At 41.9% G+C, this 27,841-nt stretch overlaps 1 protein-coding gene across 1 annotated transcript in view; it reads right to left on the bottom strand.

Annotated features, from left to right (window-relative positions):
* Positions 1–523: 523 nt before the first annotated feature.
* Positions 524–27,841, bottom strand: part of Plcxd2 (phosphatidylinositol specific phospholipase C X domain containing 2) — a 55,176-nt gene continuing 27,858 nt past the window's right edge. The window contains exons 2-4 of the mRNA XM_005074768.4: positions 22,882–23,342; positions 15,100–15,341; positions 524–6,411 (exon numbers count right to left, since the gene is read on the bottom strand). Of these exons, the coding sequence (XP_005074825.1) occupies positions 6,255–6,411; positions 15,100–15,341; positions 22,882–23,342 (860 nt within the window). The 3' untranslated portion in view covers positions 524–6,254. The remainder of the gene's footprint in view (positions 6,412–15,099; positions 15,342–22,881; positions 23,343–27,841) is intronic.

Genomic DNA, 27,841 nt, shown 5'->3' with positions numbered 1-27,841 from the left:
GAGATGCATTACCACTCAAACTAAATTTGACCTCTGACAAAGGATTTTAATAACAAGTCATTATTTTGGAAACATATGGCAAAAAAATGGGCAGTGGGTTTGAAGAAAAGAAGCAGACCTAGGTATCCCACTAAAAAATAATTACAAGAAGACAAATACAGTAATCTCCATTGCAACCGAAACATCAGATTACTCTTGATTTATTCATTGTGTGCATGGCTAGGTCATTGCTGAGTATTTTGGCATCCATAAATTATTCAAATTAGGTGAGCCAGAGATGGTGATCAAGAGGGACTCTGGATGTCACTAAGGTCTGGGCTAACTTTAACAGAAATGATTGAAGTGCTAAGGGTGACACGTGAAGAAGCCTGGTAAACATGGCTGTGCACACATTCCACACACTGTCCATCTTAGGGAGTGCAGATTAAGTTCAGATGAGTCTTCTTGATACAGAATCTTCAGCTCTTCAAAACAAAGTTAGACACAGGTCAGTAAGAAAACGTTCATTCACACCAAAGAAACATGGCTATTAAAGGTTCATTTTTATTACTAAGATTAAACCTTGATAAGTGGCTCAAATCAAATACAAGGAAACACATCATATGATCAGACTTATCAATACTTTTTTCACAGTTAAAATGAGGTATTGTGGCTTCACAATATTTTAGGATGAATCATGTGATTTAATCCAAGTTACAAGAAAGAAGAAAAGAGATATAACTGAACAATTATTTCCTAAAGGGAAAGAAGTTAAGTGAAATGTGTATGAAGGTGACAAGCCACAAAATACATTTCAGAATATCAAGTATCATATATGCACAATTTTATCCCTAACCTTAAATTTGTTAAAATTGATTATTATTTCTTAAGTATAGCAACCACATGCATTGCAATGTAAATCAAGTAACAGAAGATAAAACATAATCTCCATTACAGCATTTATCAGATACATGAGTTATCTGAACTGACCAAGACTTATTTTCACTATGACAGTTTCTGTAATTTTAAATTACTGATCAGGAAGGCTAAGTATTATAGTTGGCATATACATAATACAAATAATGCATAAACAACCTGCATTTAATACTTATGAACACTGGAGTAATAATTAGTAGCAGCAAGTAATGTTGTTTCTAGAATATGATCTAAGATTTATCATCTCGATTCTATAGATCTATAAGTGACTTGTTATTAGTGCTATAAACTTTTAACAAGTGTGACATTGCAACTGTACAGAGCTGCCAAAGGCATGTATATGACTTTCCAAAGTGCTATGTTTCCTAGTGGGCTTAACACTGAGCAAGCCTGTGCTATCTGAATTAAGTATTGGTCCCAATTTCAGGACTCCAATTAAGATAGTTTTAATGACTGGGTGGGAGCATGAGGCAAAAAAATGCATTTAAGAATATGAAAAAAACAACTACCACTACAGTCAAAGAGTATCTTCTGTCAGCATCTTGTGATGCAGTAATTGGCAGATGGTTGGGGATGCTAGGATACAGGAGAAAACAGCACTCCAAGATGACAGAAAATACCTCTATACTGTTGATACAGGGCCTCAACAGCCTACAATTCTGAATTCTCCCAAAGAATGGAGGGGTTATTCAAACCACTTTGTTTTAAAATGGGTTTGATGAATCCTAAGAACAAGTTTGCTGGAGTTGATACTAAAACACAGTATCTAAAGCAGAATATTCTTATCTTAGAATATTTTGACAGTGGCTAAAACTTTGCTAATTTTTAGAATCATTAGCATCATTGTAGGGTTGCTTCTGAGTTAGGTTAGCTCAGACATATGACCATTAGTGCCAGTGTTTGTAGCAGGAAACTTGGGAATCCAAAGGTTGTGGAAATAGGAGTCACTTGGGGCAGTAAAGAGCTGATTAGAACCATCTAGAGTTAAGGGGAAGTTTATATTGTCACTACTTGTCATTCAGTCACTTCACTCTCCTGTGTCCCACGGAGATGCTATTGAGTAATGAAACTGTGGTACCAACTATAAGGAAGCAGCTTTGGAAGAGGGTTAAGATGTACTAGACAGACAGGGAATCCAGAGGGCCATCTATGCTCCTCTGTGTTGTCCCAAATCAGCATCCTGTCAGCCAAGATGTTTGATAACCTCAGTGTCTGTTGTTTCCTCTGGACATATTCAGAAAGCCCACCTCTCAGAGGCCAACATACACTTGGGCATATTTGTTTGAGCCCCACACATTATATAGACTCCAGAAAGTATAATTCATAGTCAAATTCAATCAGCCTGTACTATAGTCTTGGACAATGACTCCAACCATATTCAATGCACATGTGTATAGAAGGAAGAATCACTGTAAAGGTACACTCCCAGAGTGCAAGGGATTCCGGTTGAGCCCTAGGACCTTATATATTGCATGAACCAGTCAACTGAGATTTGCATCCTTGCTAAAGATGAAAGAACCAAGGACAGGTTAACCCAGGATCAGTTGTTCAGCTAAGGGAGGAGATCTTGTGTCTGTGGCCTGTTCATTCTCCTGTTCTGTTTCCCAGAACTTAATAGAATCAAATGCATTATAAAACTTCTGTAATGATGTCACTTTGTAGTCCTTTTGCTTCTCAGATAAAACAGCAGTTTCCTTTCACCTGGATTTCTTTTCCACCTTCTACTGTGTGCTGATGGTGGGTTGTATCATGTCTCTTTGGGATTACTTCCCACTGGTAAGACTGAAAAAAAAAGACCCGTGGATATCCCCACACATCAGAAAGCTCCATTTAACTTCAGAATGCTTCATGCCATTGCTGTGTTGTATAGAAGCATACATTCTCCAATGTGAACATGAAGTTATGAAAGACCTGAGACTCCTAAGGTTTGTCATTATCTCTGCTCAGGTCTTGTGCTTTTCTTTATATGTATATAAAACCCTGGATTTGAACTCTAGATTAAATGTTCTCCAACATGCAGGAGTCTAAACCCAGCGCTAAAGAAAATGGTGAGGATCAAATTTCAAGCAGCAAACATAAGTTTTCTTTTTCTTTTGCATGGCTTCTAAGACTGCCATGATATCAGTCCAAATCCTCAGACACTCACCGCCCCTTCCATCAGCTCTACCCTGAGCTCTCTGTTCAGTCTCTACCCATCACACACTTGGAACTTCTGGTAAGCTCAGTGTTCAAGTTTTGAGACACTGCTTTAACTGACAGAAACCTACAAGTGTCTGGGCCATCAAGGAAATAATGGCTGTGTTGGATAAATTTCCAAGTAGAAATTCTGTGAAACTGAGTTAATAAGCAGCATTTTGCTCTTGAAATTGATTCTGAACAATTTTGGGAGCCTTATTTTGATCTGAGAGACTTATTTTGATTTTCGAGGACATGTCACATGTTTGGGTCAGAATTCTTACTCATAACTATTGCAGAATGAGCTGTGGGGCCTATATTCTCTTGTTATTCTCTCCAACCCCAAGTTTCTGTCTGGTCTTCAAGGAACAGAATTACACGCAGCCTTTACAACATTGGATGTCTTTGTCTTGGGGGCCGAGATTTCAGTAATTTCTGGAGAAAACTGTGAATAATCCTCCCTGCCCCCACCTCTCAGACTCTCAAAATAACAACAAGGCCGAGACCCCAAAGCAGCCTGAAGAGCCAGTACATGCACTCACTACGGGAGCAGGGCTGTACACGTGGCCTTGGAAGTGTCATGCTTCTTGGTGCAGCATGCAGACATCAAGGTGCATGTCATAAGTGTGGTACAACTGTGCATTTAAGAACAAAGGGAAGAGACGAAGTAAACAATTCACGGAACAGTCGGCAGCCTTAAAGGGAAACGGGTATCTAGTGCAGATTCCCGCTGACACCCACAGCCCCATACCCGCTGACACCCACAGCCCCATACCCGCTGACACGCCCAGCCCCATAGCACCAAGCACCTGGATGAAGCTGAGGCTGCAGTAACACACAGCAGAATGGCACTCCTCTTGCCTCCTTATCTCTTTGCCAAGTAACAAAGGGTTGATGGGATGGAAAATGATCTAGTCCCTGGTAACTGATGGAGAATTAAAACCAAAACAAAGCAATGAAACAAACAAACAAACAAAATGAGACAATGAAAACAAAAATAAAACCCTGGGGGTAGGCCAGGGTTTCCAGAATGTCTCTGTAGATCTCAGAATCATATTTGATGGAAAATTATGGCGATGAGGGTACACACACTCGCGCGCAACAAGGAAGCCCTGTGCAGAGAAAGCTCCACCAAGTTTGACAAGATCACTCAGAAGCCTCCTCTGGGAGGGATTAAAATTCAAGAACAAGAGAAGTCAAAGCAGGCTTTCCCAGAGGCGTTTGTGCTCGGCCTCCGTGAACTATGGAGATTAAAAAGTCAAGGCCTAAATTACTTCAGGAAGAAAAAAATAAAGAAGACCAGATGATCAGCACTGTGGGGCATACGAGTGTTTTCAGTAGCTCACCCAAGATATCCCTGCTGCAGTCAACATACACCATCTAACTAGGAAACCCAAGGATAGGAAACTCCTAGGAGAGGGAGTCTCTGCAAATGCCCATTCCTTGGCTCAGGATTGCCTGTTTATAATCCTTTTTAGGAATCTGGAATCTGGCACCTCCCTGGGGATTCTCAGATAGTGCTAAGGGGTATCAGAGCATGCTCATGTCTGTGTTCAGCTGTTATTCCTAGCTGCTGTCTTTGCAAGGCTTGACAGACGTGCCTGTGTAGTTTTTCAAGACCCTTTCACTTCCGTCCCTGGTGTATATGCCTTTGGCAGTGGCTTCCTGGATCTAGATCACATCCGTATCTATATACCACCCTTAGCAGGACTGAGGTGGAGTAGGACATCTATATCAAGGAACGCGGTCACTCACAGCCCTGAGATGCACCATCCAGTGCGTGGGTGGAAGACCACAGCAGCGTCCGTCCTGGATAGGAAAAGTCCAGTAAACATCTGTGTGAGTGCTCTTGAGGCGATCAGCACTGCAGATACTTACTCCATGAATAAATAAGTATAGAAACAAAGCAGAGGAAACAAGAGGGCTCTTATCAATTAAAAAAAACCTTCATGTTATCAATTAAAAATAAATTCCCTCTTGAGTTTCCAAGCCCTCATGTAGTGGTGGTTAGAACAACCCAGAGAAAAAAAGACCAAAAGGAAAAAGAAGCGGAAATGTTCCAGCATTGCTTTTTTTTTTTTCTCACTTGACGATATATAAGTCACCCTAATGTCCCCGAGGTAGTCTTGTTTGCAAGGAGTTACAGACTGGCTCCAAACCCGCTTGGAACTTCCTCCTTTAATGCCATTGCACGTGCCCACGCATCCAGGGTCAGCCTCCATTACGTCACGGACAAGCAGTCATCTACTTAGCATGGGGTCCTACAGCAGACTGGGTCCCAAGCGGACAACCATAAAATGTGACTCCAGAATCAGGCGTGAAGACCTTGCCCCGAAGGAGACTGTGCCAAAATGATGCAGGTGCTTGCTTGATAGTCATTTGGGGAGAAAGCTACAGGATTAAATTAGAATAAAGAATTCTGGCATGCAACAAACATGCATATTTAGGTCTTATTGGGCCCTCACACAAAAGATTCCCCACCACTGTCCCTTTCATTTTAAAGAGGTGGCCCAAAAGGAAATGAAAAGAACCAATACTTCAAGATAGGGCAACACATTTCTGATGCCAAGGGTAGGTATACTGTTTACATGAAGCATTAAGGGGACCACTTCCAGAGCCAGCCTGTGGCTGAGCAGTGTGGTTATAAACACATCTTGCTCTCATAGAGAAGTGGTGATATTGTACAGTTCAAGAGACAACCTGGTGCTTTGCTCCCTAGGAGCCCCTCAGAGTTCTAGGTTGATGGCAGAGACCTCCATGAGGGTGGTCAGAGCTTGCATGTGCCCTTTCCATTGTTCTCACCAGGAATGCCTTTCCAATTTAGTCTTCACACAGGCTCAGACGCCCCCAGAAGACAACAGGAAGCTGGGATGGTTGAGATCCATCTTGCATTTGCCACCATAAACCATTGGGTAGATTCTGGCCTTGACCATATGAAATATGCATTCTTCCCTTAGACTTAAATTTTTTAAAGTCTCATTGGGGGAAATGCAATGAAAGAACTTGGAGTTTTATCCAAATGGCTATGTGAGGAAAGCAGGGAGGCCCCTCTTTCTCTTCCTCACTTCACCATGACTGCCCAGGAGTGAGCCAGCCTAACTGGAACCCTCTAGAACCCTACCTTAGATCCACAATCTCAACATCCAATTAAACAAAGCATTAATTCAACACTTAGTCAGAGCTTGGTCCTCTAGAAGGTCATTCAATTCAATCACAGTCGTGGCAAAGTCCACCAGGTCCACAAAGTCAGATGTGATGATATTGACACCCATGGCTCCAGGCTTTTGGGTCTTCACCCAGTCAAGGATGGCAGGGAGATTCCTACATGGAGAAAGTGTTGGGTGAAAAGAGAAAAGACAGGTGGTTAGAATGACAGGTAGTGGTTAGAATGGGACCTCTAGAAATGGACATAAGACTTTTTCTTACTATAAAAAATATATCAGAAACACAAACCCCTGCTACATAACCCTTATATCCCTTTGGATATGGAGGCAGTATTCCACCAGAGACCTTGCCTTTCCAAGGTTTCTCTTATGCTTATTTGCTTACAGTATCAAAAACAGAGCCATGTTAACAGGACCTCATAACAGCAAGTCCAACAGTCCTTTTATTGCTAGCTTCTTAGGGCTCCTCATGAAAACTTTCAAACATATGGCAACAGCATTTTTATAGTACGTGGATCCATCACCTATCTCTTACTACTAATATGTTACTATTTTGTTTGCCACTTGTCTATTAATGCATCATGATCTTCCTATCAATGATGCTTTTATTTTTGACATATTCCACTTGGAAACATATAAAATCCCTGACATATGACAGCATGCATGTGATTAATTGCATTTTTCTTTTTATAGTACCATACAGTATCCCATTATAAACACAGTTTATCCATTTTCCTATTGTTAGATACATTGATTGTTTTTAATTTTGGGTCATTATGAATAAACCATTATGGGCATTCTTCCATGATCCTTTTTATGGGCATCATTTTATTTATCTTGGATAAAAATCAAGGGACAAAACTGGTCTATGATAGGGTTTATTTATATTTAGTTTTATAAGAAACTGCCAGACCTTTTCTCAAAGGGACCATTTAACTTTGCAGTCCCACCAACAGAGCAGAAAAGCTCTGGACAGTTAATGTTATTCCTAAAAATTGGCCCCACTAGTGTTTTGAAGTCTAGTCATTCTAAACCAAGTGTGGTGACTTATGCCTATAATCCAAGCTCATGGAAGGTTGAAGCAGGAGGACTGATGGGAATGCAGATTGGCCCCTTATGTACCTTACTTGTATAAGTATCCACTCAACTCTTTGACAATTTTTTCCACTTAGTTTTCAAACATTTTTATGTTTTTGTATTTTCATTTGTTTTCTTAGAGTTTCATGCAATGTGTTTAGATAGTATGTCCTTTGTCCTTTTAAATGTTGAGTTTTAGAAATTATTTTTATTTCTTTGATGTTAGCCTTTTGTAAAATATTTTGCAAACATTTCTTCTATACTGTGGATGGAGGTTTCTGTCCCAATCAATTCATAGCCATTCAGTCCCAACTAAACACAAAGAGACTTATATTAATTATAAACTGTTTAGCTGATTGCTAAGGCTCCTTATTGGCTATCTCTCTCTTAGTTATTAGCCAATAACTATTAATCTATGTATTTCCACATGGTCTTATCTTACCAGAGAATGCCTGAGCATCCTACCTTCCCAGTAGCTACATGGTATCTCCCTCTTGACTCACTACGTTCCTCTTCCAAGAATTCTCCTAGTCTGGTAGCCCCACCTATACTTCCTGCCTGTCCATTGGCCAAACAGCTTTATTCATCAACCAATGAAAGAAACATATATTCACAGCATACAGAGGGACCTCCCCCATCGTTGTAGCTTTTCTTTAATTTCCTAAGTAAAATATTTTGATGGGCCTGAACTACTCCTTAATTTTGATGGAGTGTAATTTATCAATTATTTTTCTTTTTCTTATGAGGGTGTGTGTGTGTGTGTGTGTGTGTGTGTGTGTGTGTGTGTGTGTGTGTAGGGGTGTTCACAGAATCTAGAAGATGGAGTTGGATTCTGGAGCTGAAGTTGTAGGCTAACAACTGAAGCTGGGTCCTCTGCTGAGCCACCTTTCCAATAGTTATTCTTAAGCCCTGAGCATCCTCTCCAATCCCCTATCATTTTTTTTATTTCTGTGATTTTCTTAAGAAACTCATCTACTTTCAATTCACTAAGATTTTCTCCCACGTTTTCTGAAAGCTTCAGGGGCTTCACCTGTATTGTATGCTCTGAGTTATTGGCAGTTGTAATTGGCCCCCATAATCTCATCTGAGTAGCACTATTAGGAGGTGTGACTTTGTTGGAGTGTGTGTGGCCTTGTTATAGGAAGTGTATCACTGTGGGGGTGGGTTTTCAGGTTTCCTATGCTCAGGATACGTCCCAGTGCCTCAGTCAACTTCCTGTTGCCTGCAAGGTGTAGAACTCTCTGCTACTACTCCAGCACCACATCTGCCTGCACGTTGCCATGCTCTCTGTCATGATCATAATGGACTGAACCTCTGAAACTGTAAGCAAGTCATCCCTATTAAATGTTTTCCTTTATAAGAGTCGCCATGGCCATGGTGTCTAGTCATAGCAGTAGAAAAATTAAGACATTTTTTGCAAAAGGTATAACATAAGGCTCAGGGTTCACTTCCCACACAGGTTATTATCCCAGTACTCCTTAATAGACTAATACTTAATCAGCTGTCTCTTGAATATAGTTTCTGGGATTATTTTATAAACAGAAGGCTTCCGATATGACAGGGGCTCAGAGCTGATGACATGAACAACACTTTCAACCCAGTGTGCCATAAGTATGAGGAACCATAGAAGAGTGGAAGAGAGCAACCAAGACTACCCGCATCTTGGCTTGCATCATGGTGAACACAGCGGTGCTCACTAAATCCTCATCTAAGGAAGGTGGAAACTGACTTACATTTGATGGCACGACTGGGAATTCTTTGGGTTGGATCCGTTCTAGCTAACATCCATGGCCTGCTCTCCTCTGTTCCTCGTGCTTTCTCTGGCTGCCACTTCCCCCATTTCTATTCTCCTTTCAAGCTGTCCTCCCTTCTGCCACCATGTACCCTGTCTTCTTGCTCTCCTAGAGTGATGTTAATACCTCAGCGGCATTTTCCCACCTCCTCTTTCTTTTTGTCTTATGGTAAGAAGCTAAGTTCTTCTCTCACCCAGGGGATCTACTACTAGTCTACCATGGGCTAAAAAAAATTCTTAAAGATTAATTTACTTTTTTGTTTTGATAGTTGGTCATGACTCACGATTGTCCTTTTGTTTTTAAAAGGGACTCTTAGAGATCTCAATTTACTAAAATTCCTTGTCACTCTGCTCTAGCTTCCTGTGTAACAGGGTGCATCAGAGAGACAGAACAATAGTACATACATACAAAGTGTTCAGAGCAATGCCTGCTTACTGAATGTGTCGTATATCTGGCCAAGAAAAAGGATCATAAACAAACAAGTAAAAAAGTAGAGAGAGAAAGATTTGGGGAGAAGGGGTAAGAAATTCCTTAATATAACCACACAACAAAATGTTGAGAAGAGAAGCTGAAAACACAGAACCCTGTTAGAGACAAAGACCAATAATTCACAGCACTCCAAATGAAGGACTCGGTAGTGGAAGCCTGCTGCATTCATGGTTTCAAAACATCCTTTGTCAGTGCCTATGTTTGGAAATCTTGCGCCGCCATCTCCTGGTCATTCTGGGGAAACGCTTCTTGACAGCCTGGAGGCACCCTACAGTCACCACCACTGCTGGTGGAGCCACATGTTGGAGGATTCCAGGAGTGTGCATGGGGCTTTTGGGAAAAGCTAAGTACCTGTGGTCTCCAGGGACAAAGAGTTCTGTGCCAGCTTTGGGTTACATGTGTCAAGCTTCCTCAAGGCAAGTATCAAGTGAACTGGCTGATGTAAAGGGAAATGTAGAACCCACTGACATTGACCAGGAAAAGAGCTCTTTACAGAAGGCTGGGCTGTGGCACTGGATTTAAATCTTCCCTCTGACCTTGAGGCTGCCACATTTCTTTACCAGTCACAGTGACAGGCATTGTCAGCTTCAGACTCTAGTCCCATGAGGTGTTATTTGCCAGTGGTAAAGAGAAGCAGAACTTGCTCAGTCAGGGTCACCCCATTGCCCAGGGGACTGCGTTAGCTCACCTGGGCTGCTGCAACAACACATACACTAGTGACTTCAAACAACTGAAGTCATTTTCTGTTGTTCTGGAGGCTGCCAGCTGAAGATTAAGATGCTGCTAGCCTGGGCTTTCTCTGAGGTGTTTATTCTTGATTTGATGGTGATTTCCTCCTTCCCACAGTCCCCTGTCCCCACGGTATTTTTTTATGTGCATACACAGATCTCTGTGGTCTCTTTGGTTTTCATTTGTTTGTTTTTGGAAATAGTAGCATACATTCCAAGATGACCTTGAGTGTTTGTTCATCTGTTTACAGGCTTGTGCCACAATGCTTAGCTTCTATTGTCTCTTCTTGGTTTAAATTTCTTTTGGACTTCAGTGTGAGCTCATTAGAGCCCACCCTAAAAGCCTTTCAACTTCATTACCTCTTTAAAAGGCAGTTTCTCCAAACATCCTCACATCCAGAGGCGGTAGGATTGGGTTTTATTCTATTTGATGCTGTAGGATACTTGTTTATGTTGTGTGAAGGTGAGTCACTGTGATTGGTTTAATGAAGTGCTGAATTGCCAATAGTTAGGCAGGAGAGAATAGGCTGGATTTCTGGGGATAGAGCGGAACTCAGGATGAATCTAGGTGCCAGAGAGAAGCCAGGGAGACATGGAGACAGTCAGGCATACAGAATGAGAGGTAAAAAGTCATGTGACAGAATGTAGATTAATAGAAGCAGGTTAATTTAGGTTATAAGAGCTAGCTGGGAACAAGCCTAAACTAAACGCCAAGCTTATTATTAATTAATAATATGCTGTTGTGTATTATTGGTGGATTGCAGCCCCAAAAGAAAGTTCAACAAGAAAACTGGTTACTGTTTGAGACAGAGGCTCACTATAGGCCTAGCTAGGATCAAACTCACAAAGATCTGTCTGCCTCTGCCTCTGGAATACTAGGTCTAAAGGTATGCACAACCACATTGGCTGTATTAGAATTTTAATTCAAGGATTTGGGGAAGGGAGCATAATTTGGTGACCTTAATAGGGATCCTACATGCTTCTACCTTGGGCCCCTTATCTCAGTCCTTGTTCCCTCCCAGAGTTCCAGTGGCCATTAGGTTCTCAGTCTTAGGGAAAACTCACCTTTATTGGATTTCACTATGACTACTATGAATTTGAATTCCATGTTTTCCAGTCTAAACTACAACAGAAATTCAGTTTGAATGGGTTGTATATGATTGTGATTTCTAAGATGATGAAACAAAGTGAAGAGATTGTCATATCCAAAGCTCCTCTGAGAATTGGGGATTAGCTTCCCACTGAGGAATCTACCTCCAGCAGTAGAAAGACACTCCAGTATTCCCTGGGTTTGAGCTACTGATCAGTGCTTGGGATCAGCTAGGCTAGAACCTCTGTGTAGTTAGCCAGTAAGGACAGCCTCTTGGGATGCTGGTCCTCAGGAGGAGAGCCTATGATTACTCAGTGGTAAAATGACAGTCATGTGATTCATTGACATTTGGGAACACATTCCTGGCCAGATCCAGGTTCCTCCTTTCAGTTGATGTATAGGCACAGGAATGTAGGACCATACCCCTAATACTCCCGTGACCAGAAAGGACTAAGATTCCAAGGTAGCTACTCACTATCAGCAAGGAGACCTTTGGGCTCCTGGTATCTTAATTATAACTAAATAGAGAGTCTGGGATTCATGGGCAACCAGACTGAAGACGTGTGAAAGTGTAGTGAGTGGCACTGCGGGTTAATAGGGGTGACCAGTGTGAGCTGATCAGGTCCAGGCACTACTAACTCAATCATGGGATCGGGAACATCAAGGAACAAGGCACAGGCACCATCCCTGCTCATATCCCTGCTCATACTATCTGGGCCAAAGCCTTTCAGTCCAGACAGATGCTTGGCTCTTGGAAGCTCTGTAGATTGCAACACTTAGCTTCCCTGAGTACTGTCTTACATGAGGACAAAGTATAGTAGATAGTGTCCTCTTCTCCCCCTCAAAAGGCTGACCTGGATTTCTGCATCATATACCCAATCATTTGTAAAAGGCATCTTTTATTCATAATGAAGGACTTATCCTTACTCTGAAACAGTCTCTTGGGACCACTGCCCACATGGATTTGCAGTGGCGTGGTCTTCACACACAATAAAATGCTCTGTAGAAATGTTCAGGCTTGCCGGGCAGTGGTGGCGCACGCCTTTATTCCCAGCACTCAGGAGGCAGAGGCAGGTGGATCTCTGTGAGTTCGAGGCCGGGCTGGACGGACATCCTCCAAAACAATACAGAGAAACCCTGTCTCGTAAAAACCAAATAATAATAATAATAATAATAATAATAATAATAATAATAATAATAAATAAAAAGAAATGTTCAAGCTAATTTTTGTTGAAAGACTGTTCATGGTAAAGGCTACAGGACTCAAAAGTGGCTCCATATCTGCCTCTTCCTCAGTACTCTCTGTTTTTCTTGAAATTGCAAATTTTATTGAATAGAAAAATAAATAATGTTAAGCTACAAATTTACCAAAAGCACGAGGAAAATGGAATGGGAACATGAACATCAATACATGAGAAGGGAAGTTTATAATTCTAGGTCATTTAAAAAGATATCACACTTGTTTAAGATTTTTTTTAAGTCAAACATGGTAGCTCACATTTATAATTCCAACACTCTGTGATGGGGGTGTTCTTCTGTATATATGTTTCTCTTATTGGTTGATGAATAAAACACTGTTTGGCCAATAGAGGCAGGAAGACAGGCGGGAATAGGAGATGAGGAGAATTCTGGGAAAGATAGGTAGTGAGGCACCACCAGTAAAAGATACTATGTAGCTGCCAAAGGAGAAACAGGACTAGGCATTCACTGGTAAGCTAAGACCATATGGAAATACGTAAGTTAGTAGAAATGGGTTAATAGTTAAGATAGAGGTAGCCAGTAAGAAGCCCTAGCCATTGGCCAAGAGTTTTATAATTAATATAGAATCTGTGTGCTTATTTGGGGCAAGGCAGATGTGGGACCTGGCAGACAAGAAACTCCAGCAATACTCTTGGAGACTGAGGCAGGAGGGTTGCAGTTGGTCAGCTTGAGGCCAGCCTCAGCTCCAGGGTGAGATACTGTCTCACTCTACTGTACTCTTACATCCCCCCCCACACAAAGATTATTACCATATAGTCTACTCAGGCCTCTCCTAGCTTTGAACTCACAACCCTCTTGCCTCAGATTTCCAAGTGCTGGGAATTGAAGGTGTGCAGCACCATGGCCGCCTGTGGAATTCCTTGTTTCCAGTTAATTTGGTTGTGACTTGGAAGAGCTGCGTAGGAAGGAGGCTCTTGCTCTGTCCGTGGTTAACATTAGCAGGAGGAAGGAAGAGCACAGTTGTTGCTTGCCTTTTAAACTCCTGACAAGGTACATGGCTATTATCTGAAACTCTCCAAACTCAGAACCAAATGAGAGTGACTGAGCATGTTCCTGGCTACGTGACTGGCCAAAGATATCACTATCCAAATTGCAGTCACCACCGAGAACTCAAGAACCAAACAGATGCTGGTTAATATAATTTTTAGAAAACATAAATACATTAGTTTCCAAGGCTTACATCACAAAGTATAGCCTATAGTCAAGTGCACCTATAACATCCCTCGTATACATATACACATATATAATGACATCCTTTATCCATCACTCACTGGTGCCCAGGACAAAGACCATCATCTCATACAAAATGACTAGAACACCCTTGCTTAATGGTATATGAAGCCTAATTCTGTCCCAAGGGAGTATTGGAGACCGTGGCATGGTACTCAAGACTCATGGTCACTACAGAAGAAAAAACAAATTCCTGAAGGAACATCTTTCAATCTCTAGCACAGAGCACGGCAGCTTGTTTAATGCTTAAACAGGGAGTACCTCAGCCAGTTGCATGGACAATAACAGGATCACCACGGGTGTGTGTCACAAAGATAACACACAGTGACATTGTCTCACAGTGCTTGTCATAGTATCAAAATATAGTGAGGCATTTATGGAATAATATTTTAGCATAGTATCCCAGGATTCTTTGGGTACTATCCACGTAATCCTCCTAGAATCCACAGCTTTTCAACAGTATGTTTTATAAGTTGCTTTTTTGTTTGTTTCATTTTGTAATGCTCAAAGTCAGAGTTTTACTGTTGTATATTTGGAATAAAATCAAGATAAATGAGTGTGTGTGTGTGTGTGTGTGTGTGTGTGTGTACATTCAGGTGCACTTATGTTTGAGTGCATGTGTCTATGCCTGTCTGGGATGCCAGAAGACAACCATGGCTGTCTATCTTTAGATACCATCCATTTTGTTTGAGACAGTCTCTTACTGGTTTGGAACTTGCCAATTAAGGTAGGTTTTCCTGGCAGTAAGCCTCAGGCATCCAGCTGTTTCTGCTTCTCCAGTGCTGAGATCCTGGGATCACAGGGATTCATTGTTCTCAGGATTGTTTTTGCACTGGTTCTGGAAATTAAACTCAGATCCTCATGCTTTCAAGACAAGAACTGAGCTATCTACACAACACCCCTCTCCTTTCACCTCGGTGTGTGTGTGTGTGTGTGTGTGTGTGTGTGTTCGTGTGTTTTCAGACTTTTTCTGTGGGTGAGGATAGGTATGAGAACCCGTAAATCCAGTATCAGGAAAGTAAAGGCAGGAAGATTATGAGTTCAAGGTCATCTGGAACTGTCTTAGGAAACCCAAACCAAACAATCAACCAGTCAACTAACCGCACCAACCAATTAACCAACCACCACCAATAAAAGAATAACACAAACCCTGCCTGTGCCATGAAGCCACCTCTTACCTGTGAACTAGTGTGTTCTTGAGGCCCCCCACCAGGCCTCGGGCAATGGTCTTCACTCTTGGGGTGAGGATGGCCTGGGAGACATGGAAGGCCCCACGTGGAGCTCGCTCACTCAGGGTGGTCTCCAAAAAGGGGATCAATTTGTGTACACTTGTGGTGTTTGCCCACGGTGCTGGAATTTTCTTTCCCGGCCACAGAAATGGGTATTGCTTGTAGAAGGGACAGTGGTAGAAAATGAGAACCTAAAATGTTCAGAGCAAAATAAGGAGAGCAATGTTTAAAAGCTGAATACTTGAATGGATGGGGGGGGTGTTAGAGGTGGGGGCGTGAACAAGCATGATCAGAAGTAGTAGAATTGGTCATGTAAACTGAAATTTAAAAAGCCACATCTCTGTGAAAGATTTTACGATGCTGAATGACACATTATAACTTCATGAGTATGGAAAGTTAGAATGTTGAAGTCTAGGGTCGAGTTATCTTGGGAAAGTCTTGATCCTCTCAGTAGTCATTCATTGCTCACTGCTATACCAGGCCTAACATCTTTTTGACTACAGGGTTAAAACCTTTGACCATGTATTTGTAGCAGAACACCATCTTCCAAGCGTAAAACTGTCCATAGTCTGCATCTGAAACCTACAGTAGCTTCGCCCATTATAACTTGCCTACTTGTGTTACCTACCAATGTTGATAAATACGTTGCCTCGTGGCTTTCTTTAGTTTTGAGGCTAATCAAATTTCATGTAACCGTTTCCACAGTGGACATGTTGTCCCAGGCCACCTGAGTCTATGTCCCAAGCCCTTTCTGATTTGGCTCACAAATAAACTACTTCTTATTCTCTTTGAAGTGAGAGCTATGCTTTTTCTTTTTACTAGATGTATTTATTTATTTTTACATGGCAGAGGGATAGGGTGGCAACTTTTGGGAGTTAGTTCTCACCTTCAACCAAATGGGATCTAGGACATTAACTGTGGCATGCCTTACCCACTGAGCCCCCTCATTGTCGCTGTGTATTATTTTTAAAAAATAAAAAAGCAAGGATTTACTGAGAACCTGCTGTCTAATTTAAAGAAGACTTCCTTTTTGACTGTGCATGCAGTAAAAAGCACAGAACACCTTCTCACAGTTGTGTCTTAAATGCACAAAGTGGACAAGATTATAAAGGGAATTGATATGAAATAAAGGAATTATACCTATTCACATAACAAATACATTTGTAGGAAACTAATGTAGAGTCTCATGATAAATGCATAAGATTCTTTTGATAGAGTCTAATAAGATCCATTAACTATGAGTCAATGATGAGCATGAATGGTATTTTAAGTCAATCTGCAGAGACCATGACATGGCCGTATCCCTGAGAAAAATTGACAGGCAAGGCCAATCCTGCCGAAGTAGGATACTATTGCCAGCATACGTGACTGGTGGGCATGTGGACTTCTACACTCAAAGTGAGTAAAAGTGAACATGTCGTTTTTTGTTGTGGTTGTTTTTGTTTGTTTGTTTGTTTTAACTAACCAGACACAGCTATGTTAAATTCTATACCACTCACCCTAGGAAGTCTCTAGATCCCAGGTTGAAGCTGCATATATGGGCCAGAAATCATGTTTCCTGTGCTCATGGAATTGACACTTAGCTCTTGGAGTTTAGATAAACACAGTGAACTCATTTGTGAGGGAATAGATTTTCAATTGTGTGCACTGGTTCTGATGAAATTCCCCTTCCCAGAGGAGGAAACCGATGTGCCACCAGCATCAGGGAAGACTTTACCGAGGCCATGGGCCTCCAGTGGGGCCATTCGAGATGGTGGTAATTTGGAAAATAATTAGTAACCTATATCCACAGCATTAATTAGTTTCTGGGAGGAGCTGAGGGACACAATTGCTCTTCTGATTGTCCCAATTGTGAACGCTGTTCTGTGGCTTTCTAGAAGAGCAGCATTTCTCCCCTTAGGAGCATGGGTGAGGTCTTCCCCAGAGGAATAGCCCACTCATGTTTACACTGGGACTGGAATCCTCAGAGTTGTCCAGCAGGCACTCGGGAGCAGGGGTTCCATATGCTCATCTCATTTCCAGTGTGTTCAGGTGATGACACAGGCGATTGACGTTTTGAAAGCCTGGAGGCAGGGAGTACCAGGCAGGGGGCTGCAAAGAGGGTAATGTCTACCTTCTTGGTTGGTTCCTAATGGTCCTGAGTAATGCTGGGCACGAATGATGACTGTAGTAACCTCGTGTGTTAATGAGGTTAATCACAGGCTCACTGTAAGCAGATTGCTGGGGAGAGCCAAAGATCTCCCCCTGGCATTGTAACTAGCTGGTTTAGAAGGCTGAAGCCCATAAGGAGAGCTGCCGTGGGTGGTGGGCTGGGGGTAGGGGGTGGACAGGAGGCTGGGAAGCCCTGTGACAGGCTCCTCAGGTGGTAGCCAGGACACCTGCCCCTGGGCCTGCATCCTTGCACTAGAAGACAGTAACAACTTTACTCTGCCTCAGAAAATGTGTATTTAGTACAAATTAAACTAAAGGGGCTTTCTGTTCTTCTCATACTCTGGGGAGGGGGCTTCTTGGGCAGTCTGATCTGAGGGTTTTGGGAAATCTCTGCTGATGGGGTGGGGGGTGGCTGGCTGGCTGGCAAACCTACACCCAAGGCCCAGGTTGCAGAACACAGGTGCAGGGACACTCTGTTGAGCTCGATCAGAGAAGCTCAGACAACCTCCCTCCATCTCTCCCTCCCCATCTCCCTGTACTGTTTTTCTTTGAAATGTTTCCCCTCCAGCTCAGCAGTTCATGTTCAGTTTTTCTCTTGAGACTAAAATGGAAAATCTCATTTCTTTTAAGAACAGTCCCTTGGGTGACCTCCTTCTTACTGTGGCGGTTGCTTTCCTGGGAGCCTCTGGGATGCAGATTTCATGGTGTGCTCTGCTTCTCAACCTATTCAAAACCCCTTTCTTTACACCATACAGAATGCCGGACATGATCTTATTCTACAATTGCATACTGATCCTTTTTTGTTTATTATTATCTTGGATTGATAAATTATCTTTAGGAATATTATTATTGGTTAAAGGTGTGTGATGCAATCTTATTGTGCAATTTCATATTGATCCCTTTTGTTTATTATTATCTTGGATTGATAACTTATGTTTAGTACTTACTATTATTACTGTCTGCAGGTGTGTGCATGGTATACATGTGGACATCAGAATATAACGTCTAGGAGTTGGCTCTCTCCTACTATGGGTTTCAGGAGTTGAACTTGGGTCTCCAGATTTTCACAGCAAGTGCTTTTAACCCCTGACCCTGTTGCTGCGCTTTGTGTTTGGGATTTTGAGACAGGTCTTGCTATATTGCCCTCTCTGGGCTGGAACTTGCAATGTAGCTGGAACTCAGAGCTTTTCTCAGCACACGAGCTGGGATTACAGGCGTGCACCTCCATGTCCAGCTTGATTGTTTGGTATTTTACTAGAGTTGTGTATTTCCTCCCTTCTCGTTAAGATCCCAAACACTTCCAAACTGTAGGCTAACTCCTTTAATTCACTGTGCCCTTAAAACCTTATCTACTAAAGTATGCAGATATAATCTGTGAGCTGTGGCATAATTGCATGTTGAGTAAATGAAATGTGACTGGTGGTAGAGCACTTCCTGATATTAAATTCCAGTAATGAAACACCCGGGGCGGGGGGAGGGGTGGTGGTGTGTGCAAGGCAGCTCATTATATGATGAATATTTAAAGCCTGACCACAAGTGTGACACAGCCCCAGCATGGGGACGATGACTGGTGACTGTCTTTGAGTGCTCTTCTTTCTCAGCTGTTAAAAAGAGACATACAGGACAAACAGGAATCAGGGGAAGTCATAGAACTTAAATGGCAACTTTTTCCCTTTTTCTAATATATCATTCCAGTGTCTTTCCCCCATAACCTTAAGAGTATTTGTAGTGGACAATGCAGTTAAATTACCACCCCCTTCTGTCTCTCACTTGTGTGTGTGTGTGTGTGTGTGTGTGTGTGTGTGTGTGTGTGGTGTATGGTATATGTACTCGTTAGTGTGGGTATTTGCTTGTGTGCATGCAGATGAGCATGCCTGAGTGTGCACATGTGTGGAGACTAGAGGTTGACACTGGGTATCTTTCCCTGATAGCCTCTCACCTTTTTTTATGTAGAGGTCAGAGGAGAGCATTAAGAGTTCAGTTTTTTATTTCCATCCTGTGTGGTCCTGGGCTAAAACTCATGTTGTCAAGGTTGGCAGCAAGTTCCTTATGTGCCGAACCTTCTTCTGTTCCCTTATTTTGGGGGACAGAGTTTCTTGGTGAATGGAAAGCTCTATTGATCCAGGCTGGCTGATCAATGACTTTCAAGGACCTTCCTGTTTATATCTGCCAGCCATGTAGAATGTCCTCTGGGTACCAAATTACATGGTGCTATCCAACCTCATACTTAACCTCCTCACCTGATCCCCACATTCAAACACCATCTCCCTTTTCTCAATGGAAACAGTCTGGGGCCCTTTGAGGATAGGTTCCTAATGAAAAGAAAGTGTCTTTCTTTCACAACACAAGAAAGCAGTTGTGAAACCTTCAAGTCCTGTGACCCGGGAGAGCAGCAGGAGCTATGGGAATACCAGAGAGGAACCAGCCCCACACCCCTCACTCACAGTGCTGCCTTGGCCAGTTGCTTCAGTCTCTCCATCCCTCAGTTTTGCCATCTGTAAAGTGGGGATGGGGATGAATAACAAGTGCCTATCTCAGGGTTGGGGGTTAAGCTTAGTGGTAGAGTGTTTGCATAGCAAATACAAGGTCCTGGGTTCGGTCTTCAGCTCTGGGATGGGAGGTGAGGCATACAAAATAGCAAATGCTTATCTCCTAGTGTTGTTGAGGAAGTCAAACAAGTTAATCTACCACATTATGGTATAATAATAAAACTGAGATGATATTTCAAGAGTTCTGGGCAGGCCTAGAGTACACCATAGTGAGACCTCATGACAAATAAATAAACAAAATTAAACCTGTGAATCTAAGAGTATTTAACTTAGGTATGGGAGGACAGATGTAATAAACTTGGTGCTCAACAAAAGTTTATAAACAGATAACTGAGGTTATTTACAACATGAGGTTCCTCTTTGAGTTTACTGTTTCTTTTTAAATTTTTTATTTTGTGTGTGTGTGTGTGTGTGTGTGCGCGTGCGCACGTGTGCACATGCCTATGAGTGCTACGTACATGTGAGCTTTACATGCACACTGAGGCCAGAGGAGAGCAGGAGTCCTCTGTCACTCTTCACCATTCCTTTGAGAGAGAGTCTCTCCCTGAACCTGAGACACACATTTTCTTGCCTAAGCTGGAAGCTCACAAGTTTCAGTAACCCACCTGAACATGGAGCTGGAGTTATAGCCATCTATGGGAACATTTAGCTTCTTATGCCGGTGCTGGGGTCAGAACACCTGTCCTTTTGATTGTAGAACAAGTGCTTTTAACTGCTCAGACATCTCTCTAGCCCCCCCAAAATACTTCTTTAATAAATTTTTCATAAGGTCAGGGATTTGGCACTTGCCTAGTTGTAGAGCAGCTTGTCTAGTATGTACAAAAGATCTGAGGTCCTTCTCCAACATAAAGAAACAAGACATACACACAAATGCTTTTTCTTATTGTACTTAACGGGACTGAAACAACTATGAATGGATGCGTACTTCTTATTTTTCTCAAGGAAAGTTTAAATCAGAGATTGGCCTTTCCTGAAGCTCTTCTTGGCTGCTACCATATTCTGGGAGGAGAATGGACTGCCTCTGAGGCCTATCCTTTTACTGAGTGTGTTCCTCAGGGGTGTAGGTTTGGAGTCTCATCTTTACTGGGGGAACATAGATAGAGGGTATTAAGCAGATGTTAGAAGAGACAGAATAATGCTTTACTGACCAACTGGTTTATTTCACAACTTGGCCTTGGGTTGATAATAGCCAAGTCATTAAAAATAAATTCCGATGTCAAATGGACTGCAGATGAACTTTATTTGACAAGTGTGGTGGTTTGAATGAGAATGCCCCCCCAATGTGCTCATATATTTGAATATTTGGTCCCCAGTTGGTGGAAATGTATGTCCCTGTTCAAGAGGTTTTAGAGGGCAACAATATTAACAACTAGGCTAGAACCCCAGTTGTCATATTATGGCAAGAATGTGGCTGTTTTTGTCTTTGTCTTTGTCTTGTGAATTTTCCTAAAGTTAAACTGGTTAACGAACTAATTTCCTTGGCAGAGGATATTTCAAGACAGCTTAACAGTGACTCTGTCATGTGGTTATCACGCGAATAGAGTTATCATGTTTATACAGGTCTACAATGAAAACGAGCAGGGGGGGCAAAGAGAATTTAAATATAAAATATACAGCTTAAAGAGGAAAAGGAGTACCAGGAGATCGAATGTTAGAGCCAAGACTTGTGCTGAAAGATATAAGAGGATTAAAGAGAGGCTTGATCTGAAATGGGATAAAGGGAGGGGAACCTCCAGGGTGAGATTTCACCCAGATGAGCTTTCAACTTGTTAAAAAGGAATTTTCTGCTCCAAAGTAGCAGCAACAAATCAAAGCTGCTACAAATATGATTCCAGGGTGCTAAGTTGGTAGTCAAACTTGGCAGTGTCATCCCTATGGTTCTAGCTTTACAGTCATGAAAGAAGCAGGAAGAAGGGGTTATGGAATCTTCCTCAGTGGTGAAGTAGAGCCATTAAAGCCAGGCATGAGATGGGGGAGTCTCTGAAGGAAGAAGGCCCTGAGAGGTCAAAGCTGTGAAAGTGAAGCCTGGATTGTGTTAGAGACACAAAAGTGTTAGAGGTGCCAGAGTCATGGGATGTCTGCCAAAGAGGGCTGCATACAAAATGGGGGGGGGGAACCAGCTCACAAGAGAGAAAAGTATATTGCAAGCAGCAAAGCTGCAAGGTCAGAATCATGTAAGCCCTTTGACATTGGACATGAAGCTGTAGGAGTTTTCTCTGCTAGGTTTTAGTCTTGCTTTAGTTCAGTGTTTCTTCACTATGCTTCTTTCCCAACCTCTGTGAATAGCCAAGTACATTCTGTGCCATTGCATGCTGGAAGTATGTAATTTTGCTTCTTGCTTTTGATTTTACAGGGCTATAGTTAAGAAATTGCCTTAAGTCACAGAAGAGACTTCAGACTTTTAAACTGTTGAGACTGTGAAAGAATATGGGAGCTTTTGAATTTGGATCAAATGTATTTTGCACTATGATGTGGCTATAGGCCTCTGAGGACCAGGGAATGGAATGTTGTAGTCAAAATAAGAATGACTCATGTAGGCTCATAGAGTTGAGTTATTGGTCCTCAGTTGGTGGCAATATTTGGGATGATTAGGAGGTGTGAACTTGTTGGAGGAAGCGTTCACTAAAGTTGCACTAAAGCATCATTCTTAGTGCTTTCGTTCTCTCTCTCATGGTTGTGGACCAAGATGTGAGTTCTCAGTTGTTCCTTTGCTTTGCTGTCACTGACCCTAGTCCTTTGAATCCATAAGTCAAGTAAATGCTTTCTTTCATCACTTTCTTGGTCATGGTGTTTTATCACAGCAATACAAAAGTAACTAAGACACCAAACGTTATTCCCATTTCCACCAAGCCCAGTGAATCTCTTGTAGCTATCCCAGAGTCCAGGTACTATTCTACACATGCTCAGTACATCAACCAATCTATCTATCCAGCCCCTAAGCCTTGGGTTGAGCTATTTTACAGGTGGCACCCTAAGGAAAGCAGGGAGTTGAGTTCTTGCTCTCAGAAGCACATTACTCCTTCCCTCTTACCTGGTACTTCTTCTCCCACAGGCTTCGCAGTGTCATGCTCTCCACACTGCAGGCTGGGCACAGCTTGTTCCCAAAGGCCTCCTGGATCCGCAGAACCAGGCATTTGTGGTGGGCCTCATCCATGGCATAGAAGTGGTTGAAATCCAGGAAGATGATCTCTTGAGGGTGCTGACTGAGGAATGCATCAATCTCCATCAATCCATCCCAAACCTTGATGCCAAAGAGCCCGTGGATGAAGTAGATCTCCTGGTCAGTGTCCCCTGGCTTGGAGGACACACGTAGGTCAAAGTAGCGGATCCCAGCCTCCAGCTGCTCCCGGAAGGTCAGGTTCTGAGTTACAGACCATTTCTTCATTAGTTTCTTTACCAAGGAGATACGGGCAAGACGTTTGACAGCTTGGGTTTGGTCAGGCCCCACTGGGGACTTTTCATCTACCCAGTAGCTGAATGAATCATGGGAACCTGAATAAAGCAATAAAGGGAGAAAGTCAGAGTTGAGACTACTCAACTGATAAGACGACAACAGCTAAGAAACTCGAGCACGAATACATTACAAATAAATACTTGCAGAACTTTCTAGCCTGCAGGGAATGAAATCAACAAAAATGAAAGTAATGTAATCTTATTAGCAGCTTGTTAAGCCTAGGGTAATACTACAATTCTCACATATTGCTGGTGTAAGGTAAATTAATAACTCTTTAGAAAGCTACTTAGAAATATGCTTAGAAATCAGAGCTTTAAAATATTCATTACATTTTGATCTAGTAATTTCATTTTAGGGAAGCTATTCAGGAGGAAATAAACTCAAACCTCTGGAAAAAACAAAGATGGCTGCCAGAGGCTATCATAATAAATGTGAACAGAAGGGGGCATAAGTGTCTCTTATAGGATGTTTATCCATTTTATTCATTCCATTGGAATGTGGAAGGGTATAGGGACACTGCGCTGAGCTCAGGAATGTCAGGATAGGTATATCAGTGAAGAATAACAATCACTTCCTGACTCCATCATAATAAAAGCCTGGAAAGACTAGAACTAGCAGAAGCATGTCTCAACACAGTAAAGGCTGCAGACAGCAACCCACAGGCACCATTGTGCTCAATGGAGAACAGCTCGTATTCAGTGTAGCTCCTGAAGTCTTAGTTCAAACACTGTAACTGAGAAGGAAATAAGAGGGATATGAGTATGAAAGGGAACAGTCAAAACAACCTCATCTGTACATGATGGCATTTTGTTCAGACGATCCCCTAAAGGTTCCACCAGAAAATTTTTAGACTGATAGTGTTTTTCTCAGCAAAATGGCATGATACAACATTAATAGATAATATTAATAACAATAAATATTCAGAGAGAGAAATAGGGAAACAATATTATTTATGGTGGCCTCAAAACAAACAAGGAAACAAACATCCTGGAAGTAAACCTGATGAAGTAAGGGATCTCACAATGAAAAATCTAAAATGCTGAAAAACTGAAGAAAATACTAGAAGATAGAACAACCTTTCATGCTCATGGATTGGTAGAATAATGAAATGACAGACAGCTCTCAAAAGATGAAATACAAATGGCCAATAAACTAAAAAGCTTTAAGTACACTAGCCATCAGAGAAATGTAAATTAAAAATACATCATGATTCCATCTCATTCCACCCTGAATGTCAGCCATTAAGAAAACAACAGCAAATGCTAGTAAATACATAGACATAATGGAACCTTTGTACACCAAAGCAATAATGTATAGCCACTATGGTTTCTAAAAACCTTTAAAACACATCTACCAAATGACCCAACTATACCACTCCTGGGTATTTACCTAAAGGTCCCTAAGTCAACACATGACAGAAACACTTTGCACAGTGTACACTGCAAGCACTGTACACAACAGACATCATGAAGTTGACCTAGGTGCCCAACAGCACGGTGATGGTTAAGTAACATGCGGTGGGCATACACAATGGAACTCCTTCAGCCATAAGGAAGAATGAACTTCTGTCATCTGCAGGAAAACAAATCCAACTAGAGATAATCACAGGCAGGTGATTAAGCCAGTCTCCAAAACACAAACAGCACATCCTCTCTCCTTTGTGTTCCTAGATTTTAATCCAACACATAATATGCACACACATGGCATGCGAGTAGAGGCAATACTGAATCGGGGAACAAAGGAGACTAATGTGGGGAGGGCTGAGAAAGAAGGCATAAGGATGCACAAAGTGTGTGTGCTCAACGGTCAGTATATGCTGGTATGAAAATCCCTGTATGTAGCAGTACCGTGTGTAATGAATACACATGGAATTCAACAAAACAGAAAATCTCTTGTACCTTTCTCAATATACAGTGTATCACTGTTTTCTATAATCACCTCAACTATTTTGGTGAAACTAGGAAAATAGGCTTTCCCTTCCTATTTGTTTAAAATATGACAAATAAAATGTAAAGGAATATATCTGTAAATTATATGTGTATATCTTTGACTATACAATGCTATTATGTAATTAATTACATACTAATTTGTAAATGACTGGAACCTTAATTTTGATCTTCCATAATCTGATTGTTCTTAAACACTTGTTTTATTTTAACTTATCTTGATTTCAAAATAAAATTACCTTAACAAATAATTGTACTCACTGTCCCTTGTATTTAACCAGAAGGCACCAGGACTAGGGCAAAACACCAGAACAGAGCACCCACAAACACACAGCATGTAAGTGTGTGTGTGTGTGTGTGTGTTTTGGGGGAGCACATTTGCCTATTTGTGCCCAGAGGTTGGAACCTTGAAACAGACTCTCACTGTCTAGACAGGTGGCCAGTGAGCATCTGTAACCCTCTGGCTGCAGGCCGTCATTCTCACCCTGAGAACCTTTCTCTTCACTATCACACCAGAACCCTATTATTCATACTATTTCATCGTTAACAGCTCTCTACTGGATGGAACTTTCGAGCAAGCATTTCATACATACACACAGAGAGACATAAACACACACAGAGAGAAACATACATATGTATAACAAAATTATATGGAACAGTTGGTCATATTACTTCCTTCTTCTAAGAAGTTATTCTCTACTGACTGTATCCCACTGTCTCAGAAGTAAGAGCGAACAAATGAAAAACCAGTAACAAATGATGCTTTATTGTTAGTAGCCTCCAGAGCATGGAAGAGATTCCGTTAAAGCTTAGGAAACAGTATATTTATTAGTCTTTAGGTGAACTGAATTTCACAAGTGAGAAAATTACCAGCATATTTCAGGTAAAAGCAAAGCTATTACTGATAGAAATGTGGGGCGAGTCCCCCTAGACCTTCAGCATTGGATCCTGTAGCTAATGAGGCTCACTGGCTTCTACCTAATGCTCTGCTTCCTTTGGCTGCACAGGAACAGGGAATTTTTATACCTCCTTATTGAGAGATTTATTACAAATCCCTTAGATATAATGGTGAACAGCCAGTTCTCTCTTTCTTCTAAATTGCATTAATGAGCCAGCTGTTGGGACACAGTATGTAACAGAGTGCACGGCACACACTCAACTTAATTCTTGCCTGGGCACCAGGGAATAGCTGTTAGCCAAGCATGGAGGACAGACAAATCTCTGGAGTGTGCTTGCTGGTGCTGAGCCCAGTTTCAACTCCAAAGGGAGATGTGCTAACAACCTTCAATGCTTTGCTCAACTGAGAACTGTGCAGAAATGTGACAGCCATGGGAATCCAGGGGCCATTTCTGATTGCACAGGACACAAACCATTCCCAGCTCACTCAGAGAAGCCCATCCTACAGGAGTGAGAGTGGGCAGAGTTCCCAAGAACAACTAGTCTCCCTTGGTCTCTTTGTCTTCCTTTCACTCCCAACTTGTCTCCTTGTCTCCCAACTCACCTCAACCTTCCTAGCATCCGATACTCCATTCCCACCCGACCTGTTGTGTGCAGGGTGTGATACTGCTGTAGGGCTGTCTTCTTACCCATCTATGCCCACAGAAGTCAAAGGCAACCATCAGCCAATGAGATGTCTTTTCAATATTTTTGCCCTTTCTTCTTGTCCCTCCCTCCCCACAGAACCTTTGTTTTAAAATAGAGTGAATAAAGTAACAATGAAGACAGCATGAAGTTCAGGTAACTTGTTGGGTAAAGAGAACTGGATGAGGGGGAGGCAAGACTTTAAATCCAGTCCCAAATTGCAAGTCCCCATGTCTGGATCATTTACTGACAGAAGTTCCAGAGTACTATGCTGGGGGCTAACGAATACTTCCTGACATCAACAGTAGGCTTTGGAAGTAAGTCAATACATTGTGTGTCCAGACCACCAGGTGGAACTTTTCCCAGGAAGCTGGAAATATAGAACTCATGCCTATAAATCCGGGGCCCAGGAAGCAGAGACAGGAGGATGGCATGAGTTTTAGGACACCTCGACTACATAATGACTAGGAAGAACTTTAGACATATGAATCCCTCCTTCATGGTCTATACTCCCAGTACTGATTTTAGCCCTTAGAGAGGAGACAGTGGGGCTGGAGAGATGGCTCAGCTCTCAAAAGCTCTTTCTGCTCTTGCAGAAACTCAAGAGTTCCATTCCCAGTGCCCATGCCCATATGGTGGCTCACAGCCACCTGTAGCTCTAGTTCCGAGGGATTGCACATCCTCTTCTGACCTCCATGGACACCTGCACACACACAAATACTCATGCAAGCTCATAGACATATACATAAATAAAAATAAATAAGTCATTTTTAAAAGATGAGGACTTTTTTCTCCAAATTCTAGAAATGTAGCTGCCTGCAATCTTTTTATAGTTATTGTTATATTTGCTTCTTCCTGTTTTTTTTTTTTGTACCACCAATAGCACTTTACAATTCTTTTTTTTTCCCCTTGATGTATGCAAAGCTCTGGAACAAAATATGTGTTGGGAGCTCAGCAGGAACGCCCAGAGAAAGCAGGAATGTTAATCACACGATTGTCTTTCAATGGAA

This window comes from Mesocricetus auratus, unplaced genomic scaffold, assembly GCF_017639785.1.
Source record: "Mesocricetus auratus isolate SY011 unplaced genomic scaffold, BCM_Maur_2.0 Super-Scaffold_100008, whole genome shotgun sequence".
In the NCBI taxonomy this organism is placed as follows: domain Eukaryota; kingdom Metazoa; phylum Chordata; class Mammalia; order Rodentia; family Cricetidae; genus Mesocricetus; species Mesocricetus auratus.
Note: the sequence above shows the minus strand (reverse complement) of the source record. Positions and strands in the feature narration are given on the sequence as shown.